General features: G+C 58.3%; 9 protein-coding genes across 9 annotated transcripts; 4 read left to right on the forward strand and 5 right to left on the reverse strand.

The window, feature by feature from the left end:
* Positions 1-239: 239 nt before the first annotated feature.
* B0H64DRAFT_417674 (40S ribosomal protein S22) lies at positions 240-944 on the forward strand (the record flags this gene model as incomplete). The annotated part of the gene is made up of 3 exons (XM_062805258.1): positions 240-372; positions 629-698; positions 755-944. 3 exons carry the CDS (start codon positions 240-242, stop codon positions 942-944), a joined length of 393 nt encoding a protein of 130 aa, XP_062659671.1.
* Positions 945-1,824: 880 nt separating this feature from the next.
* Positions 1,825-4,221, forward strand: B0H64DRAFT_461115 (uncharacterized protein; the record flags this gene model as incomplete). Its single annotated transcript, XM_062807490.1, has 3 exons — positions 1,825-3,594; positions 3,688-3,797; positions 3,859-4,221. The coding sequence occupies 3 exons, from the start codon at positions 1,825-1,827 to the stop codon at positions 3,908-3,910; spliced, it is 1,932 nt and encodes a 643-aa protein (XP_062659672.1). The 3' UTR covers positions 3,911-4,221.
* A 1-nt stretch (position 4,222) lies between these two features.
* B0H64DRAFT_461121 (RNA polymerase II-associated) lies at positions 4,223-5,934 on the reverse strand (the record flags this gene model as incomplete). Its single annotated transcript, XM_062807491.1, has 2 exons — positions 4,223-5,587; positions 5,661-5,934. The coding sequence occupies 2 exons, from the start codon at positions 5,932-5,934 to the stop codon at positions 4,380-4,382; spliced, it is 1,482 nt and encodes a 493-aa protein (XP_062659673.1). The 3' UTR covers positions 4,223-4,379.
* A 786-nt stretch (positions 5,935-6,720) lies between these two features.
* B0H64DRAFT_164613 (retrieval of early ER protein Rer1) lies at positions 6,721-7,838 on the reverse strand. Its single transcript, XM_062798655.1, has 4 exons — positions 7,573-7,838; positions 7,389-7,506; positions 7,022-7,321; positions 6,721-6,961 (listed from the first exon to the last, which is right to left on the reverse strand). Exons 1-4 carry the CDS (start codon positions 7,639-7,641, stop codon positions 6,876-6,878), a joined length of 573 nt encoding a protein of 190 aa, XP_062659674.1. The 5' UTR covers positions 7,642-7,838; the 3' UTR covers positions 6,721-6,875.
* A 440-nt stretch (positions 7,839-8,278) lies between these two features.
* B0H64DRAFT_164637 (ClpP/crotonase-like domain-containing protein) lies at positions 8,279-9,417 on the forward strand. The gene is made up of 2 exons (XM_062798656.1): positions 8,279-8,527; positions 8,635-9,417. Exons 1-2 carry the CDS (start codon positions 8,359-8,361, stop codon positions 9,363-9,365), a joined length of 900 nt encoding a protein of 299 aa, XP_062659675.1. The 5' UTR covers positions 8,279-8,358; the 3' UTR covers positions 9,366-9,417.
* A 51-nt stretch (positions 9,418-9,468) lies between these two features.
* On the reverse strand, positions 9,469-12,738 carry B0H64DRAFT_360386 (uncharacterized protein; the record flags this gene model as incomplete). The annotated part of the gene is made up of 2 exons (XM_062801703.1): positions 12,336-12,738; positions 9,469-12,246 (listed from the first exon to the last, which is right to left on the reverse strand). Exons 1-2 carry the CDS (start codon positions 12,402-12,404, stop codon positions 9,469-9,471), a joined length of 2,847 nt encoding a protein of 948 aa, XP_062659676.1. The 5' UTR covers positions 12,405-12,738.
* A 141-nt stretch (positions 12,739-12,879) lies between these two features.
* B0H64DRAFT_342275 (autophagy protein atg15) lies at positions 12,880-15,383 on the reverse strand. The gene is made up of 4 exons (XM_062801254.1): positions 15,014-15,383; positions 13,670-14,937; positions 13,503-13,613; positions 12,880-13,456 (listed from the first exon to the last, which is right to left on the reverse strand). The coding sequence occupies exons 1-4, from the start codon at positions 15,221-15,223 to the stop codon at positions 13,135-13,137; spliced, it is 1,911 nt and encodes a 636-aa protein (XP_062659677.1). The 5' UTR covers positions 15,224-15,383; the 3' UTR covers positions 12,880-13,134.
* Positions 15,384-16,217: 834 nt separating this feature from the next.
* B0H64DRAFT_342277 (uncharacterized protein) lies at positions 16,218-19,390 on the forward strand. Its single transcript, XM_062801255.1, has 3 exons — positions 16,218-16,509; positions 16,663-18,880; positions 18,990-19,390. The coding sequence occupies exons 2-3, from the start codon at positions 16,685-16,687 to the stop codon at positions 19,170-19,172; spliced, it is 2,379 nt and encodes a 792-aa protein (XP_062659678.1). The 5' UTR covers positions 16,218-16,509; positions 16,663-16,684; the 3' UTR covers positions 19,173-19,390.
* A 702-nt stretch (positions 19,391-20,092) lies between these two features.
* B0H64DRAFT_321510 (calponin domain-containing protein) lies at positions 20,093-22,151 on the reverse strand (the record flags this gene model as incomplete). The annotated part of the gene is made up of 3 exons (XM_062800519.1): positions 20,093-20,921; positions 20,972-21,951; positions 22,026-22,151. The coding sequence occupies 3 exons, from the start codon at positions 22,149-22,151 to the stop codon at positions 20,093-20,095; spliced, it is 1,935 nt and encodes a 644-aa protein (XP_062659679.1).
* Between the last annotated feature and the right edge of the window lie 2,043 nt (positions 22,152-24,194).

Genomic DNA, 24,194 nt, shown 5'->3' on the forward strand with positions numbered 1-24,194 from the left:
CGAAGGCCGAGGGAAGAAATCATGGGGTGGCTGAAGCAGCGGCCGAAGCTACACCATGACACTCTTCTCCTCACCGGCAACTGAGCAGGCAGAACCCTCTTGAGACTTGTCGACGAGGGCACTCTCCACGCTCGCGAGCCTCGGAAGGCTAACGTAACACGCTTCGGCACGCTGGCAGATACCTCATCTCCTCTTCTAGACGATTTGAGAATCTCCGTTCCCACCGAACTACCGCCAAAATGGTCCGCACCTCCGTTCTTCACGATGCGCTGAACACCATCAACAACGCCGAGAAGGCCGGCAAGCGCCAGGCCCTGATCCGGCCCTCGTCCAAGGTCATCGTCAAGTTCCTGCAGGTCATGCAGCGCCACGGTACGTTGTCCGCCCCCGCCCCGGCCCCCAACTCTGCGATACCTCCGTGGACGTGCAAGACACTCGCAACCCTCCCCGTTCCCTCCAAATTCGGCATGATAACTAGGCAACGATCCTTTCCGCCCCCACGGTCGAAGCCCTTTAAGTTGCCGATAAATCAAACACCAATGCGAGGGTCTTACACGTTCTCGGAGACTTCCAATGATGTACAATGTTTAATCTCGCGCAACAAACAACTGACTAGTTCGCTTCTCAGGCTACATTGGCGAGTTCGAGGAGGTCGACAACCACCGCAGCGGCAAGATCGTTGTCCAGCTCAACGGACGGTGAGTCCATGGCCCGGAGTGCTGTTTAAAGTTCCTTTGCTGATAATCGTTTGTAGCCTCAACAAGTGCGGTGTCATCTCCCCCCGCTACAACATCCACCTTGCCGAGCTCGAGAAGTGGGTTGTCAAGCTTCTCCCGGCCCGTCAGTTCGGCTACGTCATGCTCACCACCTCGGCCGGTATCATGGACCACGAGGAGGCGCGTCGCAAGCACGTGTCCGGCAAGATCATTGGGTTTTTCTACTAAGCATGTAAAAGCTAATGAGAGACGAGCGGATCTAAAAGAAACAAAAAGGCCTGGCATGTGTCTAGAGTGGCAATGCATTGATACCCGATACCCGTTCTGTGAATACAAACGGCCTGCGTTTTTGACAGGACCGCCGCACATATGGTTACCTGAATGTTCTTGCCCCCCGAAACCCGGGGCCCCGAGTAACCTTTGTAATGGTGATCCTCGTGAGACTTTGCCTGCTGTGCTCGACTGGGCGATAATTACTTCCGTTCCTAATTGAGACCTCCGGGTGCAACGTCGGGTTTGCGCACCCAAAAGGAGCCCGCGATGTTGGTCGCGTGTTGTCTCAGATGCAGGGTCCCGATTGAGTTCTCGATGGGCCAGCCAAGAAGAGGGTGCTCCATATTCTATCTCAGCCCAGTTGTTGGAGCAAACATGGCGTTGGCTGAATCGTGCATAAACGTTAACGAGGTGCCAATATTGTCCTTTTTCGCAGCGGCACAGTCGCTCTCGGTCTTGGCTGGCGGCCTGGCGGCAGAAGTCGCCCGGGCTTTCTCGCTTTTGAATGGCGACCCCAGTTTTTTTATGCAATCAAGCCTGGGATTAATCTTGGCCGCCTCCTTCAGCAACCTGGAACCCGCTGCCCGCGCATCGTTAAGCCCCCAACCAGTTTCCAATTGCCTCTGCCTCGACTTCTTCCTACTTCTCACTTCGCCATTTCTCTCGTTCCGATGAGTAGTAGTAGGGACATCTCGATAGCAGGGATAGAGCCGCCGCCGCCTTGACGACAGGGCCGAGATTATTATTTTAATTAGACGACGACTTTTACTTTCGTATGGGCGACGCGCTTGGCCGGCGGCTCAAGGGTGCCGTAACTAGTTTCCCAAAGCCGACGATGCGCAACCGCCAACTCGGCGTGATCGGCGTCTTTTTCCTATTAATATTCTGCTTCTACTCCATTCCGAGGACATCGCCGCGCGGCCTTGGAACGGCACCCAAAAAGGGGGCCCCTGTGCAAGGCCCGAAGCCGCCCAAGACCAAGGAGATCATCACTTTCACCAGCAAAAAGTTCGCTACCACCAAGCCGAAGCCGGTGGCCGGGGGGGCGCACCCGATATGGCACCTCATCACCGACGCCGAGCGCGAGTTCGAAGCGGTTAAGTCTCGCCAGTCGAAGAGCCTCCGCGACGCCGTTGCCGAGTACCGCCGCCGGTATGGAATACCGCCGCCCCCGCACTTCGACAAGTGGTGGGCGTTTGCCAAGAGCAAGAACGTGCAACTGGTGGACGAGTTCGACACGATACACGAACTGTTGACACCGTTCTGGGGCCTGAAGCCGTCGACGATACGAGCACGGGCGCGCGAGGCACTGGGGACCGACAACCAGCTCATGGGCTTTCAGGTGCGCAATGGCAATGCGTCGCACATCTTTGGGGGCTGGGAGTGGATGCAGACGACCATGGTCGACATGATGCAGAGCTTCGTCGAGCACCTGCCGGATATGGACCTGGCGTTTAACGTTAATGACGAGCCGCGGGTTGTGGTTCCGCACGACGACATGGTGCGACTGGTGCACACTGCGCGGACCAAAGCCATGCCGGCCGCCAATGCCGCGAAGTCGCTCCGCAACGGTTTCTCCAAGAAACCTGCTGACCTCAAATACAACGGTCGCTTCGACGAGGTCAAACAAACCCGCTTCGACTTCTTCGCCCATCAGCCCGTCTGGACACACTCGCGCATGTCCTGCCCCGCGGACTCACCTTCCCGCAACCTCGAAGAGGATGAGCAGTTCGACGATATCGAGAAGTATGCCGTTGGCGACCTTGGTTTCGTCTCCAACTGGACCGCCATGTCCGACATCTGCCTGTCCCCCTCGCTCGGCTCGACCTACGGCTTCTTTGAGCGGCCCAACGCGTACGGCGTGGTGCACGACCTCTTCCCCATCTTCTCGCAGTCCAAAATCTCCTCCTACGCCGACATCCTCTACCCGTCTCCCTGGTATTGGGCGGGTAAAGTCCCCTACACTGAGGACACCGACCCGGCCTGGGGCAAGAAACTCGATAGCCTCTACTGGCGTGGTTCAACCACGGGCGGTTTCTCCCGCGACGGCGGCTGGCGCCGGCAGCACCGCCAGCGCTTCGTGCAAAAGATCAATGCGCCGGACCAAGCCAAAATCCTCAACCCACCGGCCACCGCGACCCTAGACACCCGCAGCCCGGACGCCACCTCCAAGGCCGCCGCACCAAAACCCAAACAAGAAGACCAAACCAAAAAACAACAACAACCACAGCAACCGCAACAACAGCAGCAGTGGACAACCCGCGAAGTCCCGCGCGGCGACTACAAGCAGCTCCTCGACGTCTTGTTCTCGCACGTCGGACAGTGCGACCCAGACGACTGCGACGCGCAGCGCGAGTTCTTCAACGTACAAGAGTACGCCAAGCAGACCGACTACTTGAAATACAAACACCTGCTCGACATAGACGGCAACGCCTTCTCGGGCCGCTTCTACGCCTTCCTCCAGAGCCGCTCCCTCGTGTACAAGTGGGCGATTTTTCGCGAGTGGCACTACGAGTGGCTGAGGCCGTGGGTGCATTTTGTGCCGCTGAGTCTGCATGGGGAGGAGTGGTTGGAGGTGGTGCGGTTTTTTGCGGCGGCGCCGGAGGTGGGGGGTGAAAAGGGGGCTGGTGCTGGGGGGAAGAAGGGGGGTGATGCGAAGGGGGGTGGTGGTGATAAGAAGGGGGGGAGGAGTGCCGAGGTGTTGGGGGGGAAGGAGGCGGAGCGGTTGGCGTTGAGGGGGAGGGAGTGGGCGGGGAAGGCGTTAAGGAATGAGGACTTGGAGGTGTGGTTTTTTAGGCTGTTGTTGGAGTGAGTTCCCCCCTTCCTTTTCTCTTTTTTTTAGGGGACGCTTTGCTAACATGGCCAACAGATATGGACGCGTCATAGACGACGACAGGGAACATATTGGATATGCTGGCTGAGCGGTTCGACCTTGGATACCTAGACCGCGGGGAGACCATTGGATGGGTGGTCGTCCGTGTTATATACTTGTCCATAATCATAGACTGCTGCCCTGTCGCAGATAGGGGCAGTGGAGGGTGGATTGGATGGGTTGTCCTTGGCACAGTTGGAAAGGAAGGATCGGACTGGGTGGCGTTGTTTGTTTCCTCCGGTTGGATGGAGCGAAGCGTAGAAACGGGATACTGGATACTGGAAGCACGTTTAGAATCGTGTATACTTGTATCACGGCTAGCGTAGTAATGGTATATTGCCGTTCTTTCATGCTTGGTAGTCTGGGTTCACTGGGCTCACGCATGGCGAAATCTTGGATTAGGTACGTTGCATGTCTAAATCCCATCCATTTTGGTAAATTACCTGTCAAACTCCGCGCTCGAATGAGTGGCCTAAAAATACTCACTTGTTCTCAGATTTTCAAAATAGTCTCCTCAATTATTCCTCCTCCCCCTCGGCATCCTCCTCATCGGACTGCCGCCTCCCCCCGTTCGCGACCGGACTGACCGAGCCGCGGTCGCTCGCCTCTTCCCGCCCGCGGCCATCTTCCTCCACATCCCTCTCGGCATACTCGACCACATCCCCGTCGTCCTCCTCCTCGGGCAGGTCGCCGACGGGCTGCTTCTTGTAGCGCAGCAGCTCGGCCTTGAGATCGTCGCCGGGCTCGTCGATGCGGACGTGCAGCTCGTCGAGGTGGGTCTCCTCCTCGTCGGTGATGCCGATGGTGCGGGCGATGTTCTTGGTGCGCTGGTTGCGGATGGTGGTGCGCTGCATGACGGGGTAGTAGTAGACGGCCTTGTGGGCGCTGTCGTCGGCGCGACCCTTGGCGGCGGCCTCGTCGTCGCGGAAGGCCAGGATCACCTCCTCGTCGTACTTGTTGTCGTGGTCCATCTCCTTCTCCTGCGCCGTCTCGTACGCGCGCACCCGCGGGAACCGGAAGCTGCCGCCGGCTTCGCTGCTGGTGTACAGGGACCGGCTCTCGCGGTCCGCGTTGTCCACGTCGAACTTGGTGCGGAAGTTCTCGCCCGTGAGCGTGTCGGCCGGGAGGAAGAGGTCGTAGTTCATCATCTGCGATGGTTTGGGCTGGGTCCGGTCGGCCTCCCAGGCTGCTTGGGCGTTTTCGTAGATCTGCTCCTCGGCGGCGGTGCGCTCGATGGGTTTGAAGATGCCCGACAGCAGGCGCGTGTCGTACAAGTCGGTCGAGTTGACCGGGTTGCTGCTGAATTTGACCGTCACGTACGCGCCCGAGTCGGGGAAGGCTTCGAGGTCGGGCAGAATGGGCAAGGCGTCGACAACCTTGAGATTCCGCTTCGAGGGGTGCCTGACGCGCGTCCGCTCGGCGAGGTTGGCGGCTGCCACGTCGAAGCTCTTCTCGATGCGCCGTTTGACCCACGCAGACGTGCCCTTGTCTGGCTCGGGGGAGGCCTTGCGCTTCTGGGGGCGTTTTTGGGCGTTGCCGGACGATGCCTTGAGGAACACATTGTCGGTTGGTTTCGGCTTCGCCTGCACCGAGGAGATGTACTCGGTTCGCCTGAGGAAAGAAACGGCCGTGTCGCCTATCTTGGGCTTTCCGAGTGCTGAGATACCGCGGAGGAGGGGAAGGTCACGGGGATGAGGGGGCGGTGCTTGGGCGGGAGCTTGAATGGCTGGATAGGTATGTATGTCAGTGTTTGCTCGGGCTGGCGGCTATAAGTAGGGGCAACGGAGGGGAGGACTGACAGCTCTCGTCGCCATCAAAAACTCCTGGCATGCCAACCAGGTCTAGGGGCATTCCGAGTTCGGCATCGGCTTCAATATTCAGAGGCTGCTCTCGCGCCAGACGAGAAGCAAAGCCAGGCGCTGTGTATTGGCCACTCGCAAGCCCCGTGTTGGGAATGTCGAGCAGCTTCGGCGGGTTTGGTGGTGGAGGGAGCGCATTGGAGTATCGTATCCTAGCGATATAGTCCTGATGAATCATGCGCTCGCCGCCGCCTCTCGATTGTGAGGACGACATTTTGGGTGATGCTGGCGTCTTCGTGGTGTTCGGAGAGCTGAGGGCTGGTGTACTTCGTGAAAGAATGCGATTGAGTTGGGGCGCGGCGCGCGATTCGGCTTGGCACCGTGGCACCGTGGATGCGAGCATCCAGGATTCTGTCTGGGTGTCTGGGTTAGGGTTGAGGTTGTGGCCGATGGGCGTCTCGAGTGCCGGGCGGCACAAGAAGAAAGGCGAGAATCCAATCCTATTGTATGGCAAGATTGGAATAAAGATGGCAGTAGGGGACGAAAAAAGCGTGAGGGGCCAATTGACGTAGTGCCCTGGAACGGCAAGACCTTGAACAGAACCGCTTTGTTTCACCCCATCTGCTTGCGAGGTTCCTCCTCGAAGGGTTCAAAGTTTGGTCGCCTTGATATCAGGACACGGTTAGATTGCAAACGTGACCCGGGGATGGGCGGCGGTTGCTCCTTTGTACGCTGCGTATGTTGCAGGGCGACTACTACTTTACGTGGATATAGCTGTTGCGTGTCAATACTATCCCGGCGCAGGGCGCCTTCGATGAGACCGAAAACCACTTCGCTTGACTGACATCGTCTCGTACAAAGATACAACGAAGATATTCCTCCCGCCCGCCATCCCACCAACCCCATATCAACCCCCTGCCTCCGCTCCCGCAATCCCTATGGCAAACCGCCCCCTTTCGAAAGGCAAAGATTACGCCGAGCCTGCCCGCCCCAAACCCACACCGGTGCGGCGGCTGCGGGCTGATTAAAAATATGAGTACATCCATAGAGTTTTCCAGGACCGTCGTGAGCTCCGAGCATGCGTCATAATACATTGAGAACTGTGTAAAGATACCCGCCATTCTATCGCCAAAAGCCGGTCCCATGCGTCCAGTCTCCCGAAATAACGCCGAATTGACGGGGTGTGTCCGTCTCTCTGGCTGTTGAAAAGAAGTCTTAGGCGCTGTTCTTAGTGTAGCGCGCCTTGCCGATGGTGAAGGGCACGTAGCGATACTTGATCATGTGCTGAATTTGCTTCCTCACTGTTGTGCCTGTCAGTATTCTGCGACCCTTCCGTCGGATATCGGCGGGGGGTAACCCACTAGTCAGGATGAACAGCATGAACCAGTACATGACCAGGACGGGCCAGAAGACGGGCACGTTGAAGACCTCGAACCAGCTGCACATGAAGGAAATGGCGACGGCGCGGGTGGCCGAGTGCCAGAACTTGAACTCGGGCAGGCGGCGGATAAAGGGACGGAACTCCTCGTCCTGCTTGGTCGGAAGCGAGCCGATAGCCCCATCTTCCATATCGTTGTCGAGCGCATCGTTGGACGGGTCGAACTTGGGCTGGAGGAAAGCGAGGAAGAGGTTCAGGAGGTAGATGCCGAGCGCATATGCGACTGCCGTGGATGTTAGCCGGGGGTTTTATCATGAGAGATCACCGTTTCCCGAGTCTGGATCACTAACCGATGTACCAGCCTTGCGCAAAGAACACGCGCAGGAAGAAGAGGAAAAGGGCGACACCGGTGCCGATCCAACGGTAGAGGACGAAGGGGGTAGACTGGTCGAGAAGTGCTTGGTATTGCTGCAGGCGAGTTAGCGACTTGACATGATATGTATGCGACACCACAAAGGCTTTGTCGCAACGTACCCTCTGCAGCTTGTTAGTCTGCGCAGTGACGGTGCTGAAAGGCGTCTGCGGCTCGTCTGGGACATCCATCGTGAAGGAACTGTGGGCGCCGAAATATAATCGTCCAAGTAATCCGTAAGGTTCCGATCGTATAACCGTACTACTGTCGAGCGCTGGTTGAAGAAGCGAAGAAAACGAGGCTGGAAATTGAAAGCGGAAAGTTCCCTGTTGCGCGTCCCTTTGATACACGATTGACAGCGTAGCGTCTGTTGGATAAGCCACGCTCCGAGAGATTAGGGGGAAATTTTTGGGCGTGGCACTGCGACGATCTCGGCCGTTCCTCGAATCGGTCCTTGGCACCGAGCGGGCCAATCTGTGGCGCAAGCTGCCTCCGGCCTCGAGTGCTTGGCAGCCAGTGTGCGCTCTGACGTCGCTTCTCCAATCCCGGAAGCAGCCATCTCGAGGTACCTACCTACCGTCAACAGCAATTCATCCCCCCTCTCAATGCTAATTACATTTTCAGGGGCCTTGATATAGTCTTGGTTATCTCGGAATTATGGATTTCCCAAATATTTATTTTTCCCTTGGTCTGGTGGCTGCTCAATGGAGGAATTAGTAACATGCTGCGGCCGGTGACATGTGCTTAAACCGAGGATAACCTGTAGGCTAAGACATGGTGGGATGTTGAGCTGCACCGTTGGACCGAACAACCTCTCTCAACTTCAACCTTTCAATCCAAGAGACGCCCATTCTCAATCCCACAAGGTCCATACTGTGTAGCCCGTCCATTATCACAACACCACCAACATGAACGCAGCAGCAGCGATCCGTGCCAATGCCCTCCGCGGCTTGCGACCCATGGCCTCCCGCTTCCAACCGAGCACCCTCCCCCAGATCACCCGCTCTTTCTCGGCCTCTGCCCGCCGCAGCTACGAGTATATCGAGGTTTCAGAGCCCCGGCCGGGCGTCGGACAAGGTAAGACAGCCACTCACTTTAAAACCACACTCCCTTCATCCCAATCTCCATGCCAACCCCCAAAGCCAAGGCCGCATCACTAACCCCCACCTCCCCCCCTCTCTTAGTAACCCTCAACCGCCCCAAAGCCCTCAACGCACTCTGCTCCCCCCTAATCGCCGAACTCAACACGGCCCTGCGCAGCTTCCAAGCCTCGCCCACCGTCGCGGCCGTCGTGCTCACCGGCTCGGAGCGGGCCTTCGCGGCGGGGGCGGACATCAAGGAGATGGCGCCGCTGACCTTCAGCGAGGCCTACACCAACTCGTTCATCGAGTCGTGGTCGGAGCTGACGACGGCGCTCAAGAAGCCGCTGGTGGCGGCCGTGTCGGGCCACGCGCTGGGCGGCGGCTGCGAGCTCGCCCTCATGGCCGACGTGCTGTACTGCACGGCCTCGGCCAACTTTGGGCAGCCCGAGATCCGGCTGGGCACGATCCCCGGTGCGGGCGGCAGTCAGCGGCTCACGCGGGCCGTGGGGAAGAGCAAGGCGATGGAGCTGATCTTGACGGGCAAGTCGTTTAGTGGCGAGGAGGCCGAGCGATGGGGGGTGGCTGCGCGCGTGTTTCCGAGTTATGAGGCGCTGATGGAGGGTGCGCTCGGCACGGCGGAGACGATTGCTGGGTACTCCAAGGTGGCGGTGCAGGCGGCCAAGGAGGTGGTCAACAAGAGCCAGGACCTGCCGCTGCGGGATGGGGTGGAGTATGAGAGGCGGCTGTTCCACGCGCTGTTTGGGAGCCAGGACCAGAAGATCGGGATGAAGGCGTTTGCGGAGAAGAAGAAGGCCGAGTGGAGCCATCAGTAGAGACAGGTAAGGTAGTTACTCTATCTTGCGGGAATGTAAACAACAACAGATCTGTGTTACGCTGCTATCCAAAAGGGGGCGGGTATAGTCTCTCTTATCATAATCAAAACCTCCCCAAAAGCCGCACATACGGCGCCGGAAACAGCCCCCCCTCGCCCATATAAAACCCATGAAACCACTCCCCATTCACATCCTCAATCTCCAGCACCTCCGCCCCCCTAGGAAACATCAACTCGTCCTCCCCCCCCGCAGCCGGCGTCCACCCCCACCCGGCCACCGCCTTGGGCCCCACCCCCCCATCCGGCGGAAACGTCCTCACAAACCGCCCCTCACCACCACCACCCCCCGCCATCACCAAACCCGCCGTATCAACCCGCACATCCTCCGCAAACAACCTCTCCACCCTCCTCCCCGTCGAAGACGCAGACGCACCACCGCCCTCCGCAAGCCACGACACAACCTGCACCCCACCCTCCGCACCACTACCACCACCACCACCACCGCCCGCTTCAAACCGCAGCCCCCGCCCACCGACCAGATCCCGCTCCACCCGCCGCCGCATATGCATATGCTGCCCTGCCCCATTCCCATTCCCATGCCCATTCCCATTCCCCGCCCCAGCCGCCGACACAAACCCCACAACAACCATGCGGTGGCCGCGCGGACAGCGTCGCCAGCCGGCGGGGCCGTTCTCGGGCGCGATGTGGCCGTCTGCGACAAGGGCGGTGTAGCAGGGCGTGCAGAAGTCGGAGCCGACTGCTGATGTGGGAGTTTGTTGGGTGAGGTCTTCGCTTTGGGTTGGTGGAGGTGGGGGGCAGGTGTAGCAGTGGAAGCGGGAGTCGGTTTGGGGGATGGGGAGGCGGCAGGCGGAGCAGGGCGGCGTGGAGAGGAGGGGGTGGAAGGTGCCGGTGGCGGTTTGGGTTGCTGTTGGTGGGGGGGTGTTGTTGTTGTTGTGGGTGCCCGGTGGGGTGGTTGCGGTGGTGACGGGTGGGGAGGTCAAGGGGGAGGAGAAAAGGGGGGGTGGGGCGTGGTAGGCCAGCGCGAGCAGCGGGTGGGAGCAGGATTTGCCTTGCTCGACGCAGTTGTTGCAGAACCCCCACTCGCCGTCGTTGCAGGCGTCGCAGCGCCAGTAGCAGTCGTTGGTCCAGGCCGAGCAGCGGCTGCAGAAGGTGCCGCTCTGGAGGCGGTCCAGGGGGTTTTCGGTGGTGAGGACGCGCCGGCCTTCGGCACCGCCGGGTACTTGTTTCGGGGGCAGGTAGCGGTTGGCAGTGAGCGTATGCGGAGGGGCCGCGGGGGGGCCGCTCTGGTTTTGCTTCTCCCAGCGCGCCCAGGCGGCCACTCCGAAGCCGAACCAGTGTAAGCATCCCTTGCGCCGACGCCAGCAGTCCAGGCAAATGTTCCACTCGCCGTTGTGGCAGCGGTAGCAGTTGAAGTGAAGTTCGTATTCGATGTGCTCTTTGTGGCACGTACTGCAGCTGATGAAAGGTTCTTTGTAGCGCGGAAGTTGCTGCCGCGGAGGGGGCAGAGGAGGAGAGGATACCAGCTCTGGGCTGATGGGGGCCGAGACACTGCCTAGCGTTGGTGATTCCGGCCGGATGTCGATGGCTGGCGGCCGGCTAGACCGTTGCCTGCTGCTAGTCGAGCTGGATCGAGGTTCTGCTTGGGCAACGGCCCCTAGACCTGCTGCCGCTCGAGCACTGAAGGGAAGGACTCGGTTTCCCGGCGAATCCACCCGTGACACCGGCGCCGTAGCAGATGTGGGCGAGCTTGAACTCCTAGTCTCAATTCCCATGCTCGGCCGCCTGGTATGTGGCTCGCCCGTGCCGGCCCTGGTGGTGAGGTCCGTCTGCGCGCGAGATCCGACCCTGACATCGGTTTGGGTAGGCACAACGGGTAATGTCGCACTTCGAGCACCGCTAGATGCCCGCCGTCTTCTTGTTGGCTCCTGGACCCCTAACAGCGCCGAACTGGAAGGGGGGTACCGCCCGCGCTCCTCATTGCTGCCCACACTCGGCGCCCTCGATCGAGCGTGCCTGCTCGTCGGCCGTGATCCCTCGTCCGTCCGCGACCTAGGCCTTGCCGACATATCGGACCGATGCGAGTGCGCGCTGGCGTTGCTCCTCCTCCCACTGTCCCGCCTCCTCTCGCGATGCCGTCTCCTGTACGCCTCGGTGATCTTCCGGCTCAGCTCGTCGTTATTCTCCAGATCGAGGTTATCCAGATCCAACCCGTCCAGCAGCCCCTCCTCCTGGATCTGCCTCGCAAACGCCTCCACCTCCCTCTCAATATCCCTCATATCCATCCCATCCGTACTGATCAAACTCCTCAGCGAAGACTGGTGCTCCACCTGGCGCGCCGCCGCATCCTGACGCTGCCGCGACCCACTCCTGCGCCCCGTAGCCCCCCTCCCCCCATTCCCACCAGCCGAACCCGAACCCAAAGAAGCCCCCCCCGCAACCCTCTCCGTCGCCTCCCGCAAACTAACCGCCCTCACCTCCTCCACCAACCTCCTCTCCCTCTCATCCGCCCACCTCTCCTCCTCACTCCTCTCTTCCACCCGCCTCACCCTCGGCATAACCCTTTCGCCCTTCCGATACCTTGCATCCATCTCCCTCTTCTCGGCCGCACTCTTCCCCCTCCCCGGGTTCAGCGCCACGAACATATCCAACAGACTGAAGACGCGGGCATCGTGTTTGGTGTCGCGCACGCCGTCGCGGCAGCTGGGACACGTGAAGATGGGCACGGAGGGTGGGGGTGGGGGCCCCGGGGCGGTCTCGATCCGCTCGGCTTGGAAGTGGAACCATTCCTTGAGGCAGGCACCGCAGAAGGTGTGCAGGCAGTCGAGCAGGGTGAGGGGTTGGTGCAGGAGGTCGGTGCAGATCTGTGGTGGGGGTGGTCCGTTAATTGCTGGGTTTTCTGGGGTAGGGAGGGGAAGGTAGGAGAGGGGAGGGAAGGGAAGGGTGGGCTTACGGAACAGGTTAGTTGCGCCTCGAGGTTGGGCGCCAGGACGGGCGGCGTTGTCGGTTGGGGGTCGGCCATGTTATTGTGTGGTCGTGTGTGTGGTGTGATATAGTGTGTATGATCTGGATCGGACCCGACCGTCTGGTAAACCCAAAGCGAGAGACAAGGACCGAATCCGGGGTCAGGTAGCGGGGTTGGGATGAATTTCCGTCAGGCTTCAAGTGGCACCTCGTTCGTGGTTCGTTCAGACGGTCCCGGGACGGGCCGTTGCAGATGACGCAGGAAACAAAAGGAAGAAAGAACAGAAGGAAATAGTGTGCAAATGGCGAGTCCTGTCGGACTACCTACCCATCCACATATGCATGCGACAGTTGAGAGAAGGAGGCTTCGAAAGACGGCACAGAGAAACCGGGCTAACCATCTCGTGTTTCGGCTGAGCCGAGCTGCAGCGGAGTGGGGGCTTATAGGTCTCGTCGGCTTGTTCGATAGGTCCATCCATCATCGCCTGCATGACATTGGACGTAGCCTCTTTCCACTGGATCAACCCATACTTGGCCCTCGTACACGAGGAGTGAGACTTCGTCTGTCATATGACTCTGAATACCTGTTTACCATGCAACCTATAAACCGCTACGGTATGCTCTGAATCTGTTGCCCTTAACCCGCCAAGGAAACTCCCTGTAGTGTACCTAATCTGTATGTATGTTACGCAAAACCAAGTTCGCATCTTGTTGATCTGAAACTCCAAACGCGCCGGATACCTAGCCAACCAAGGATAATCACAAACTCAAATCCGTTGCAAATGCTCTTACATGTCGTCGTTGCTCTCGGGGTTGTCGCCCTCCCACTCTTTGCACATACCGTACCAAGCCCGGTGGACACATCGGCTCTGGGGCGGATCCTGGTCTGCAGGTGCTGACGAGGGCGCCGTCGTAGGGCTGGGCATGCTTGGAGCGGGAGTAATGGTGCTGGGTTCCTGTGTCGACGTGACGCCGGACTCCACAGCAGAAGTCTCGTCGTTGCATCCCCAGAACCGGCCTGGCGTCATGCAAGTGGTGGTTGCAGTTGACGTCGTTGATGTCGTAGTAGTCACGCTCGTGGTGGTCTTGTCCTTGCACCCAAACCAGCCCCTGATAAAATTAGTACAATTCACATGAGCCTGATAGGTTTACTTACGGAGTGAGACACGTGGTTGTGGTTGTGGTTGTGGTCGTCGACGTTGTTGTGACTTCGGACGTTTCGGTACCAGTCGCGGTGGTCGACTCGTCCAAGCAACCCCACCAGCCCCTGAGCGGTGTCAATAAACATTCGAACTCACAAATAGACAAAGGGATAGGACGTACGGTGTTTTGCAGGTCTCTGTGCGGGTGCGAGTCATGGACGTCGTTGTCGGGACGCTCGAGGTCGTCGTGGACTCGGTCCCGTTGCTTTCGTACATCTTCCAGTTGCCACAGTCCCTGCATTCTGGTGTGAACTTGCACTCGGGCACCGTATCATACTTCAAGATGACGTCGCGAATTACCGCCAGGATTTTGTGTGTTCCGATACCAACGCGCCAGCCCTTGTCGCCCACTGTGTCGTAAACACATTCTCGGCCCGTATGGCAGGCCGACTCCAGCGCGTAACCCCCGAACGAGCACGACGCTGTCGCTCCATTGCAGGTCCCGATGTAGATAGGGTCGGCTGTGTGCCCAAAGTGAAACGCCCCCGTGTAGTCCCTAGTCTGGGGCGCGCTCGGGTCGGCACCCGGAGGCACAGGCAGCCCCAACCGTGCTGCGGGAAGGGCTTCGGGTACCGCTTGGAACGTCACCACGGGCACGCCGTACGTGAGGCCAAGAAACGAGCTGACAGCCCCACCCAGCGAATGACCGGTAATCCAGACATGCGAGTTGGGATAAACCTCGGTGACGTTGGCATACAGTTCGCGTGCCGCCTGGTAATAGCGGCTCTCCTCACGGAGGGCTTGGGAGACACACGTGTTGTTACACGTGTATGTGCCCGTCGCGCAGTCGCAGACTTGATGCCAGGTCCACGGTCCCTGCTGGGCGCAGCAGCAACTGAAGAAAAGGTTATCGTTGACCTTGTCGTTGGTCGTAGTGCCATCGCCGTCGAAAACAGCAGGCGAGGTCCCCTTCAGCCCGATGACGATCGTCGAGTTGGTCTCGTCGGCGAACACATGGCCCCGCAGCCCATCGCCCTCCCAGCCAAAGTCGAGACTCCGGTTGAACGGGCCGCCGACGTCTTCCCAATCGGCCTTGCCCGGCCCTTCGACGTAGGCGTTGGCCGCCATCAGGGCCATGCTCAGGACGGTGTCCTTGTCGGTGACGTCGGGCCCGGCAACATCATCGACCGTCCATGCGGATGGCGAAAGCACCGAGACGAACCCCTGCTGCCGTGACTGGGCCACCATAGGGTCTACGACACTGGGCCTCCGATCCACCAGCCGTTGTATCCGGAGCGCATTGCTTCGAGCCCGCAGGGGCCCAATGCGCTCGGCCTCGTAACCGTCCTCGGCCGCCAGCCATACCTCCGCATTCGATGGGCTAACGTCGTGTTTGCGATGGAGGGTAGGGTGTTTATGGGTGCCGTGATGGTAGACGTGTCGGAGGGTCTAAAATAAACCATTAGATAGTCAGCGATCGGTCCCACTGATAACATCTCGCAGCACCGAGCAACGTGCAACTTACGAAGGTGTGTTCAGCCGGCGCCGGGGGCTCTGGTATTAGCGGAGCTATTGGGGCGACCTCTATCGGGAGAACGAGCTGTGCATCTTGTTTCGGATTACTTGCCGCGGCGATGGGTGATGCTGACAGGGCGAGGAAGGAGAGCAGCAGCCGGGCGGTGACTCGGCCAGTCGAACTGCACGTCGAACCGGCCTCCCTCCTCTTTGGAAACATGCCAGGCGTTGAACCGATGCGTCGATGATGAGACGGGCAAAGGGTGTATACTATGACTATGGAAGAAATAAAAATCGCGTTGTCGTTCGTTACTCCATCAGTCCGAAAATGTGCAGTGTTCCGGTTGGTTTTGGTTTAGTTGAGAAGCGGAAGATGCGCGGTGCCTCGTGGACGGCGCTCAGATGACGACGGCATCGCTCCGGGTTGGCTGGCAGCCGATCGGATCCAGCGCCACCGCCAATCAAGGTTACCGCCTCGCCCGTTGGGCGAACGACAGGGGTGTGCGGGTGTCGGTGATAAGGCTGTCATGCGGATCTTGTAGCGGCCCGGCAAGCGGAGCCCGCACAGTTACCCGCGATAAGGGCAGTCCTTAACAGGCACATGATGCACTCCCCCGGATTCCGGGCGGGGAGGGTCTGACGTGCAAGCTTCTCCCGCTTCCATTGGCGGCTTTTGAGAAACTGTTGAGAATCCACTGGCAGCAGGTCGGGTGCCTGGAACAAGGCTCTCGTCTGTGAATCCGTTTTTCCAGATTTCCTCTGATATCTTTTTGGGGGTCTTCCATCTCGAGGTAACTAACCTGTAGACCACCATGGTTCAAACATTCAGGCCCGCTCTTCGAACCTGGCTGGGGCCTGTGACAGCGCCTTGCAGCCCGTCCCAGAGGGCACCTTGAAGACCGCGCCAAGACCAGGCACTTTGGACACTATCACAAGGAACTGACCTTCTCGTTTGTAAAGTTAAATGAATGCTCTTGTCTCTCTGAACCTTTTCTCTTTTGAGGAAACCGAGGTGATTGGAATATTTCCATCATCTTTGTAAACCCATGACTCAGTTTCAACACCTGCTGTTGCGTCCTTGGTGCCCTCGGTGCCGAGTCATTCTGTTAGGACCGCCAGTACCCGGGGATTGGCTTGCGTCGCAAACGCGCCCCTTGATCCAAGTGCGCGCGTCCCTGTCGGCCCACACCAGTGTTCCCGCTCCGTCTCGCGTGGGGGAGAGCTCCATATTTCGCAGTTCGATAATTGAGCCGTGAGGTTGAAGGCTCAAAGATACACAACACAGTACACACATGTCCCACCATCGCTTTTATTTTTGTGCTTTGGATACCGTGCAGCACATCTCGATTGTGCACGTCTTATTTTCCGACGGCGAATCAAGAAAACCACCTGCGGTCTCGATATCGGCCACCTGCTGATCACCCGCCCGGGTCCGCTTGTTTCAACATCCCATCTTGGTGCATCTTGGAGTGGTCCGTTGCTTCATGCGACCGAGGTCCGGCTCTGGTAAGGCCAAAGCTCACCCTGCAAACCCCGAGGGGTCGTTCATTATGAGAAGGGTTTCCCGCGAAGATGGGGCGATCCTTCTCGTCTTGTGTCTTTCCAAGCTACGAAATAGCTATTCAGAAGCTATTCGAACACTAACGCAATGCTATCCAGTCTAACTTTCAGCGGCAGCCCCATGGCTTCCAACTCCGACCCGGCGCAAAGCCCGACTCCCCAGAGGCCGGTACGCTCTTTTCGGGTAGAGCGCACCACCTCCCCTGAGCCAACGACACGGCTTAAGAGAGCTAGTACCTCCGATGATGGACCCCCACCTGCTAGGTTGTCCCTCCGGACGGCCTCTGGGACACAGGTGGCGCAGGGTGCCGGGAGCGAGGCGCCCGACACCTTCGTGAGCAGAGTCAGCGAGGAGGTGATCGAGCCACCGAGGGCTTCTGTCGACCTTGACGATCTTCCCATTGAGCTCATCAGCTTGACGGATCGCTTCATCGATTCCCTGTCGGCCAAGGTGCATCCTACTCCACCCAACATCGACAACCTAGCCTACATGTTCCAAGAGTTCTATGGGACAGCCTCATCACATATCCAGACACACATCGATGCTTTGGCCAGCAGGCAGAGGCGCGAAGATGCCCCCTCTCTCTCAACCCGTGTATCGGCCGCGAGTCTGTTGCGCGCAAAGCCCAAGGACAAGGCCCCCCTCAGGCGGGACTCGGATCAGCAATTATTGACGGCCGAGGAATACGCAAATCGGAAGAAAGCGAGGCGGGCGCTGGAGCAGAAGAAGTCGCTCCTGGAGGAGGCCGTGGAAAGGAGGTTGTGTGAGGGCATTTACAGCAAGATTTACCGCCACCGCAGCACTCAGGACGAGGCGCAGGACGCTAAGCTCCGGTCGAAAACAGCCGCCCTCTCCGTGGTCGGTATTGGCCCGGTGGACCTTGGGGTCGAGCTCGGCACAGCAGATAACGACTTGGAAGCGGCAGCCAAGAAGCAGAAGGAGGTCAAGGAATGGCTCGAGCAGGCCAGGAACCATCTGGCGTTGATGAGCCAGTCAAGGTATCCCCTGGGGAAGCTAAACCACCTCAAATCAGCCCATAAGAGCATCATCGACACGCTATCCCACTTCCACCCCTCCTCGTCAGCCGACGAGCTTATGCCCATGTTAATCTACACCCTCATCACCCTTACGCCCGAAAATCTTAGTGTCATCAGCGACGTCAACTTCATTCAGCGCTTCCGCTGGGAGCCGAAACTCACGGGCGAAGCAGCTTACTGTCTCACCACCCTTGAAGCTGCCGTCTCCTTCCTTGAGACGGTCGACCTCTCCACCCTCCGCGCCGACGAAACCCCAACCGGCCCGCTCAAAAACCCCGGTTCATCACCCCTACCAAAGGGAGACACCTTCCCACCAGCCTTCTCACCCACCTCCCCCGCTCCACCAGCCGCCAGCCCCAACCCTTCTTCCGAAACCGCCTCAGCCAGCCTCAGCGCCGCCCTAAAACAGCAATCCCCATCCCCATCTCAAAGCCCAGCCGGCTTCCGGGCGACAGTCAACGCTCAGCTCCGCGCCCGCCGCCTAAGCGACCTCGTCCGCAACACGCCCACCCCCGCACAAGCTCTCAACGCGGCCTCGGACGCAGTCCTCAACACGGCCGACCAGAGCCTCAAGACCATCGGCAGCTCCCTCGACAACAGCTACAAGTTCCTCCTCGGCAAGCTCCGCGAGCGGGCCCCCGACGCCGTCCTCACCAAGGCCGACGGCGGCGAGGTCACCGTGCCCAAGACGCTCGACGACGCCCGCAAGCTCATCGGCACCCCGCCCCTCCCCAACCCCGACGACGACCTCACCCCCACCCCTACCCCCGAACTCTCCCTACGCAGCCCCAGCCCGGACCAAGAACCCGAGCGGCCCCCGCTGCTCAGCTTCATCTCCGGCACGGGCCGCAAGCCCCCGCGCGACCACAGCGCCGACTCGTCCCGCAGCGCCGGCTCGTCCTCGCGCCGCCACACCACCGACGACCACCCCCACCATCATCAACAACATCAACAACATCAACAACAACAACGGCGCGCCGAACCCGGCGCCCCGTCCTCGGCCACGCAGGTCACTGCCACGGGGTCCAGCCCTGTCGTTGCGAGCCCGCCCATCATGGACTCCATGCGCAACCTGAGCAACTCGTTCAACCCCATGGCCAGGCTGTCGGCGGGCATTGGTGGGCTGAGGGGGTTTGGGCGCTCGTCGGCTGCGGCTGCTCCAGGTGCGGGGAGGGCGCCGACGCCGCCTGCGAAGGATGGGGTTGCGAGGGGTGGTGTTGGTAGTGCGGGTGCGGGTACTGGTGCTGGTGGGGTGGGGGAGGGTGGGGATTTGGCGACGGTATGTTTTTTCTTCTTCTTTTTCTTCTCTCTCTGCCCCTTGGGTAACGGGATTTGTTGTTGGTGGTGGTTGGTTGGTATGAATGCTAATGAGTGTACCTACTCCCTAGGCCTTCCCGGACCTTGCTGCCGTGCTCCCGCCGAGGGAACACCCCAAGATCAACCCGCCACATAAGCGGTTCATGGAGCTGCAGAACGCGGCAGACCTCAAACTGGGCGAGGTGTTTGATTTGTTGAAGGACTACAAGCGGTTGGCGGGGGCGTTGAAGGAGATGGGTGCTTTCAAGGAGTAATCAAGCGTACCCTTTCTTTCTTTATGTGATCAACGATCAGTGTCACGGCCAGTCGAGTTGTGTTATGTCATTTCTATGCTAGGGGCGCGGGATAGATGGGTGGGAGCATGGAGTGGCTGGCTGGATCGTGGGTGTTGAGGTAGGCCGAGCGATGTATCTGCTAGAGATGGGTTGGGTTGGGTAGACAAAGCGAATCATTCATTGTTTTACTATTTACGGACTGAACATCCAGGCCATGTGAATCAGGTACCTAGGTACTCCTCCGTTTCACAAACTGGGCACGGAACAACCCCCAGGCCCCTTCATATACCAGGTCTGAGGTTCCAGTTTCCAACGAGGACCACTACCCGATGGGAAGTGGCCCAAGCAATGGTGGCTTAATTGGCACTGGCGGTGGTCCTCTCCCCCGGGCGTACTGTGCTCCTCTCCAACCCCCCAACCGAGAGGTTGCGAGTTCGAGCACGGCCCGGGGCGCGGAGTAAACCCCCAAGGGAGTTTCGTAGCCGGCTACCTCCCTTCGCAGAAGCGAAGGCGGCTAGCCGGTGAGCTTTTGCTGCCCGCCACGACCTTCCAAAGTACGATGCTTTTTCCCTTTCTTTCCTACTGTGACCGCAAGAGGCACGGGTTGTTCTCGTATGGGGGAAGGGGAAGATCGACTGACATCGGTTAGAAATGGTGGTGGTATTATGATATTTTTACCTCTTTCTACTCGAAAATATAAATAAAAGAGATAGCGTAGCTAGCCACTATGGGTATCAGCAAAGGTTGAGTGGTAAAATCTGAGTGTATTCCCCAACCCATGCCCGCTATGCTTAACACGACTATTAAAGAAAGAATATGACGAAAAGAGATGTGAAGCGAACCTACTTCCGCTCCCAGAGCGACATATAAAAACCCACCCACACACGCACGACCTCAAATCAGTGCGCCCCGTTCGTCGACCCCCTCGATGGACTCGACCTCCCGCTCTCGGCGTCCCCAATCATCTTGTCCATAAACGCGATGTAATCAAACTGCGGCTGCCCCCGGTCGGACTGCATGTCGGGCCCGCTGTGGCCCGGCATGATCTCGACCAGCTTCTCGATCACCTCGTCCGGCACCAGCGAGTGGCGCAGGTCCATCTCGGTGACGTAGGGCTTCCCGTCGGCGACCTCGCGGAAGCTCTGGAAGACCTGCTCGGCCGTGTTCTGGTCCTCGGTCACGTCGACCATGAAGCGGATGAACTGCTCGAACGTGACGCGGTCGAGCCCGCCCGACGTGTCGAGGAAGTAGTCGTGCATCTCGTCCTCGGAGAAGATCAGCCCCAGCGAGGCCAGCGCGGCGCTGAATTCGAGCTCGGACAAACAGTTGGTGTCGTCGCGGTCAAAATGCCGGAAAACGGACTCGAACTCTTCGAGCTGGATCGGGGTCAGGTTGGTCATGTTGCGGGCGACCATCTGGTTCTCGAGGAAGGCGAGCTTCTTGGAGACGGAGGACTTGACTAGGGAGAGCTCGTAGCAGAGCTCGTCGTAGGTGTAGGTGGTGAAGTCGTTCTCCTCAATGTTGGCTTCTTGGCACTTAGCGTCGACCGCCGCGATGGTCTTGAGGAACGCGTCGAGTGGAGGGAGGTTCTCCGAGAGCTTCCGTACGTGGTGTAATTGGTCTTCTACGTCGCCTTCTAAGCCAGAGATGGCGAGCTGGATGGTGTTGAGCGCCAGGGCAAAGTCGTTCGCCTTGTCGGCAAAGGACTTTCTGAGGGCGTTTTTAATGCTGGGGCATGTTAGTGAGCTTTCCGCGGCACTGGGCTTGGAGATACATACTCTCTGATGGTCTCGTTAATCAGTTGCCCCCGGGCCATTTCCGCCTTGGTCAGGTTCGCCCATTCGTGGTCCAGCATCTCCAACTTCACCTCTGCTGGTGGATCATATGGCCGCAGTCGGTATGTGCCCAACTTAGTCTTGATGTTGCCCAGCAGCGTCGCCAGCTCGCTCTTCTCTGCTACCCACTCCCGCTTCAACCCTCTCTTGTACGCCGCAAAATCACCAGCTTGCGCCTTAGCGTCGGTATAAGTGCCTTCGAATGTCGCCAGCTGCCAGCTCTCCATCTGCTCGCGTATGACCTTCAGCAATGCTCTCATCCGCCGCTCGTAGGCACTCTGCATATCCCAGGCGCCCCGCATGTTGTTCACAAACTTCTCAACACGGCGACCCGCGTTCTCAACTTTCTCCATCTGGGAGAAGGCATGGAACCAATAGGCGATGTAGGTCATCAAACTGCGCTCGTCGGGCTTCGCCACGTCGCACACGTCCTCCACATCGAGCAGCTTAGGGATACCGATCTCCTTATGAGCAATATCGAACGCCATCTGCATGTTTCCTCTGTGGTCGGACTTGTCGAGCGCATCGTAGTCGATAAGGTCCGGTCGGTGGATGTCGAGTAAGGCGCAGAATGCGAGCCCGTCGTTCCAGCTAGCGCTGAAGTCGCGCACGTCCACCTCGTCGTAGCAGGCCGTCTTCCGCTGGCACCATAACAACAGGCCCTCCTTGGCTGTCATGCCCTCCTCGTTGATGTCGTTGATGGTAAAGCGTAGAATGAGGGTCCATATCAAGCCCAGGATAATTTTGCGGTTGCCGTCTACCACATCCTCCGCACCGATGTTCGTCATCTGGATCCCGCGTGACTTAATAAAGTCTAGGGCTCTGTTGGCGTTCTCGAAGCGCTGCACGCGCAGCTTGGGTTTGGCAGCATATCGGCCGAGGGATTCGCTAGAGAGGCATTCGAGTAGATGGATGAGCATGACCTAGGGCGGGGAGAATAAAGACGAGCATCAGCAAAACGGTTCCTCGTCATCGTCAGTATGTGGACAAAACATACTCCATCAGACAGGTCCTGCACCAGATCCTTGACCTCAAGACCGCGGGCCTCCACCTTGGTATTCAACCATTTTGTAAAGGTCTTTTGCTGGACCGTGATCCAGCGCTGTTGCTCGGCGAAGGCCATTTTGTTGACGAGCGCCGATGGGGCGGGTATTTCTATCCAGATCTGCAATTTAGTTTCGGATGATGTCTGGCAAAGCTGCTGTCGCCATCTGCTTTTGTACGAGCTTTTGAGGCGATAGTTTCGGAGGGTCGTTGTTGCTGTTGCTGTTGTCACGCTCCGTGATCTCTCCCTCTTCGCTTGCATCTTGGACAACCCTGGCGGCTGGGCCCAGCCCCGCCAATAACTATTGCACTGTGTCAATAGCCACGCCGGCACCTGCAGCCGAGAGGGACCGATCGATGGGCAGGTTTTACGAAGTAGTTTAATTGGACCGCAACTCGTTGGGCTTTTCTCCTAGACTCGACAACTTTCGACGAGGGCGCGGGCGCTGCAAGACAATGGAACAATGATGATTCGATTTCCCAAGAATTCCAGAACAATGGTCGATTTACGGGACAAATGGTACCCAAGCCCAACCTAGGGATCCCGTTTGGTTTATACCATAACCGTCTGCTTTTTTCATCAGCAGCGACATTGGAGTTTCAGGCATCTCCAGCCTGTAGATCAACCAAGCATCACAGGCGACACATTCTCATGCCGTCCTCTTTTGGTTGCCTCCTTCCCTAGCCATTCCTGTGTCGCATTCCTCGCCGATGGTTTGACCAATTAGCCTATACACGCGACGGTGCCTACATTCCCGTGGTTCTCTGGATTTCTTATCACCGTCTCTGCGATAGCATTTCCGTCGAGTTATCCGGCCAAACTTTGGACTGTGGCAGCCTTAGGTAGGTAGTTCTCGACTCCACCCCGACCGACCTGCGGCACCTTGTGGTGCTCGCCGTATAGTTCACAGGCCACGACCATCCCATCCGTTAGCAACGGTCCGTACGGGCTATAAATGATGAGAAACGTCTCCATGTTACCCATAGATCGATTTGCTCCGCCACAAAGTTACACTGATCGGGCGCCTCACCGTTCCCCGCTGGCCCAGTGGTGCTTTGATCTCAGTTACACCGCAGTTTCCTTTGTATACCTACACAGTACATTAACAATCTAACCAGCCACCATCTTGAGCAATGCATTCCTTACGCCATGGTCGGTTCCCAAAGGCTGGCCCAACAAAGCATCTCGAACCAAACACTGTAATTGCAGCCCTCAGCCTTCGCTACCCATGTCAAAATATCTTGCCGCAAACCAGAAGCCATCGTATCTCCTCACCCTTTCCTTTTCGGAGTAACTCTTCCAGGACCGAGATAACGTAAAGCCAAGTGCAGCTCAGTACGGAGAGACGGGAGGTTCTACGCCACCTAGTACCTAACCTGTATTTTCGGTGTTGATGACCTGGGCATTTAGAAACTTCTACATTGCCCCTCGTGCCCTCCCACCCGCGAGCTCTTCGGTGCGTGCCGGAGTGCAAGCGGGGATCCCGCTAGCCAGGTACCAGGGTATGGTTGACGGCGGGCGGCCGGTGCACGCTTCCGGGCAGCCAAAGTTGCCGGAGGCATTGGCCAATCAGACGGCATCATCTCTCCAAGTTCGGATCTCCCACATCGGGCGGTGAAATCATGCCCCGCTCGGTCCACATACCCCGCGATTCTGCCGGTCCCTGACCACCAGGGGTCCACAGCTCTCGCTGAGCAACGACTTTTTTCCTGCATCCTCTGGTTTGCACCACTCAGACTTCCCAGAATTCCTGCAGCTAGTGGCATCACAACCCCGTCCGGCTTTTCTTAAGCTTGAGATACTAAAGGTAATGTAGTTTGGTCTTTGCCATTCCCTTGTATTCATTTATCGGCCAATCAAACTCCCTTTTCCCTGCAGCTGCTTCTCCTGGAGCGCGATTACTTGCTTCCAGATTGTTTCATCACAAGTCACAACTGCAAAGTTTCCCTGCCGCAACCCCGATAAAAAACATCCTTCTACCTCTTCTACCTTCCGCACTTTTTTCACTTCTTCTTACCATTTAAATTCCCACTTCCTCTTCCACATTCCACCCGCTCTCCTCTTCATTTACTCTCTCGCCTTCTCAATTCTAACCGCCGACTTGTTTTTCCAGACTACCAC

Source organism: Chaetomium fimeti (genome assembly GCF_033439085.1).
Source record: "Chaetomium fimeti strain CBS 168.71 chromosome Unknown B0H64scaffold_4, whole genome shotgun sequence".
Taxonomy (NCBI): domain Eukaryota; kingdom Fungi; phylum Ascomycota; class Sordariomycetes; order Sordariales; family Chaetomiaceae; genus Chaetomium; species Chaetomium fimeti.

Coding starts and splice junctions, on each gene's coding strand:
- B0H64DRAFT_164613 (XM_062798655.1), bottom strand. CDS start 7,641: ATGGATGTCCCAGACGAGCCGCAGACGCCTTTCAGCACCGTCACTGCG. Junction 7,322..7,388: donor TGCGCAAGGCTGGTACATCG/GTTAGTGATCCA, acceptor CATCCACGGCAG/TCGCATATGCGCTCGGCATC. Junction 6,962..7,021: donor CATGCTGTTCATCCTGACTA/GTGGGTTACCCC, acceptor CAGGCACAACAG/TGAGGAAGCAAATTCAGCAC.
- B0H64DRAFT_164637 (XM_062798656.1), top strand. CDS start 8,359: ATGAACGCAGCAGCAGCGATCCGTGCCAATGCCCTCCGCGGCTTGCGA. Junction 8,528..8,634: donor CCGGCCGGGCGTCGGACAAG/GTAAGACAGCCA, acceptor CCCCTCTCTTAG/TAACCCTCAACCGCCCCAAA.
- B0H64DRAFT_342275 (XM_062801254.1), bottom strand. CDS start 15,223: ATGTTTCCAAAGAGGAGGGAGGCCGGTTCGACGTGCAGTTCGACTGGC. Junction 13,614..13,669: donor ACAGAGACCTGCAAAACACC/GTACGTCCTATC, acceptor GACACCGCTCAG/GGGCTGGTGGGGTTGCTTGG. Junction 13,457..13,502: donor ACAACCACGTGTCTCACTCC/GTAAGTAAACCT, acceptor TAATTTTATCAG/GGGCTGGTTTGGGTGCAAGG.
- B0H64DRAFT_342277 (XM_062801255.1), top strand. CDS start 16,685: ATGGCTTCCAACTCCGACCCGGCGCAAAGCCCGACTCCCCAGAGGCCG. Junction 18,881..18,989: donor AGGGTGGGGATTTGGCGACG/GTATGTTTTTTC, acceptor CCTACTCCCTAG/GCCTTCCCGGACCTTGCTGC.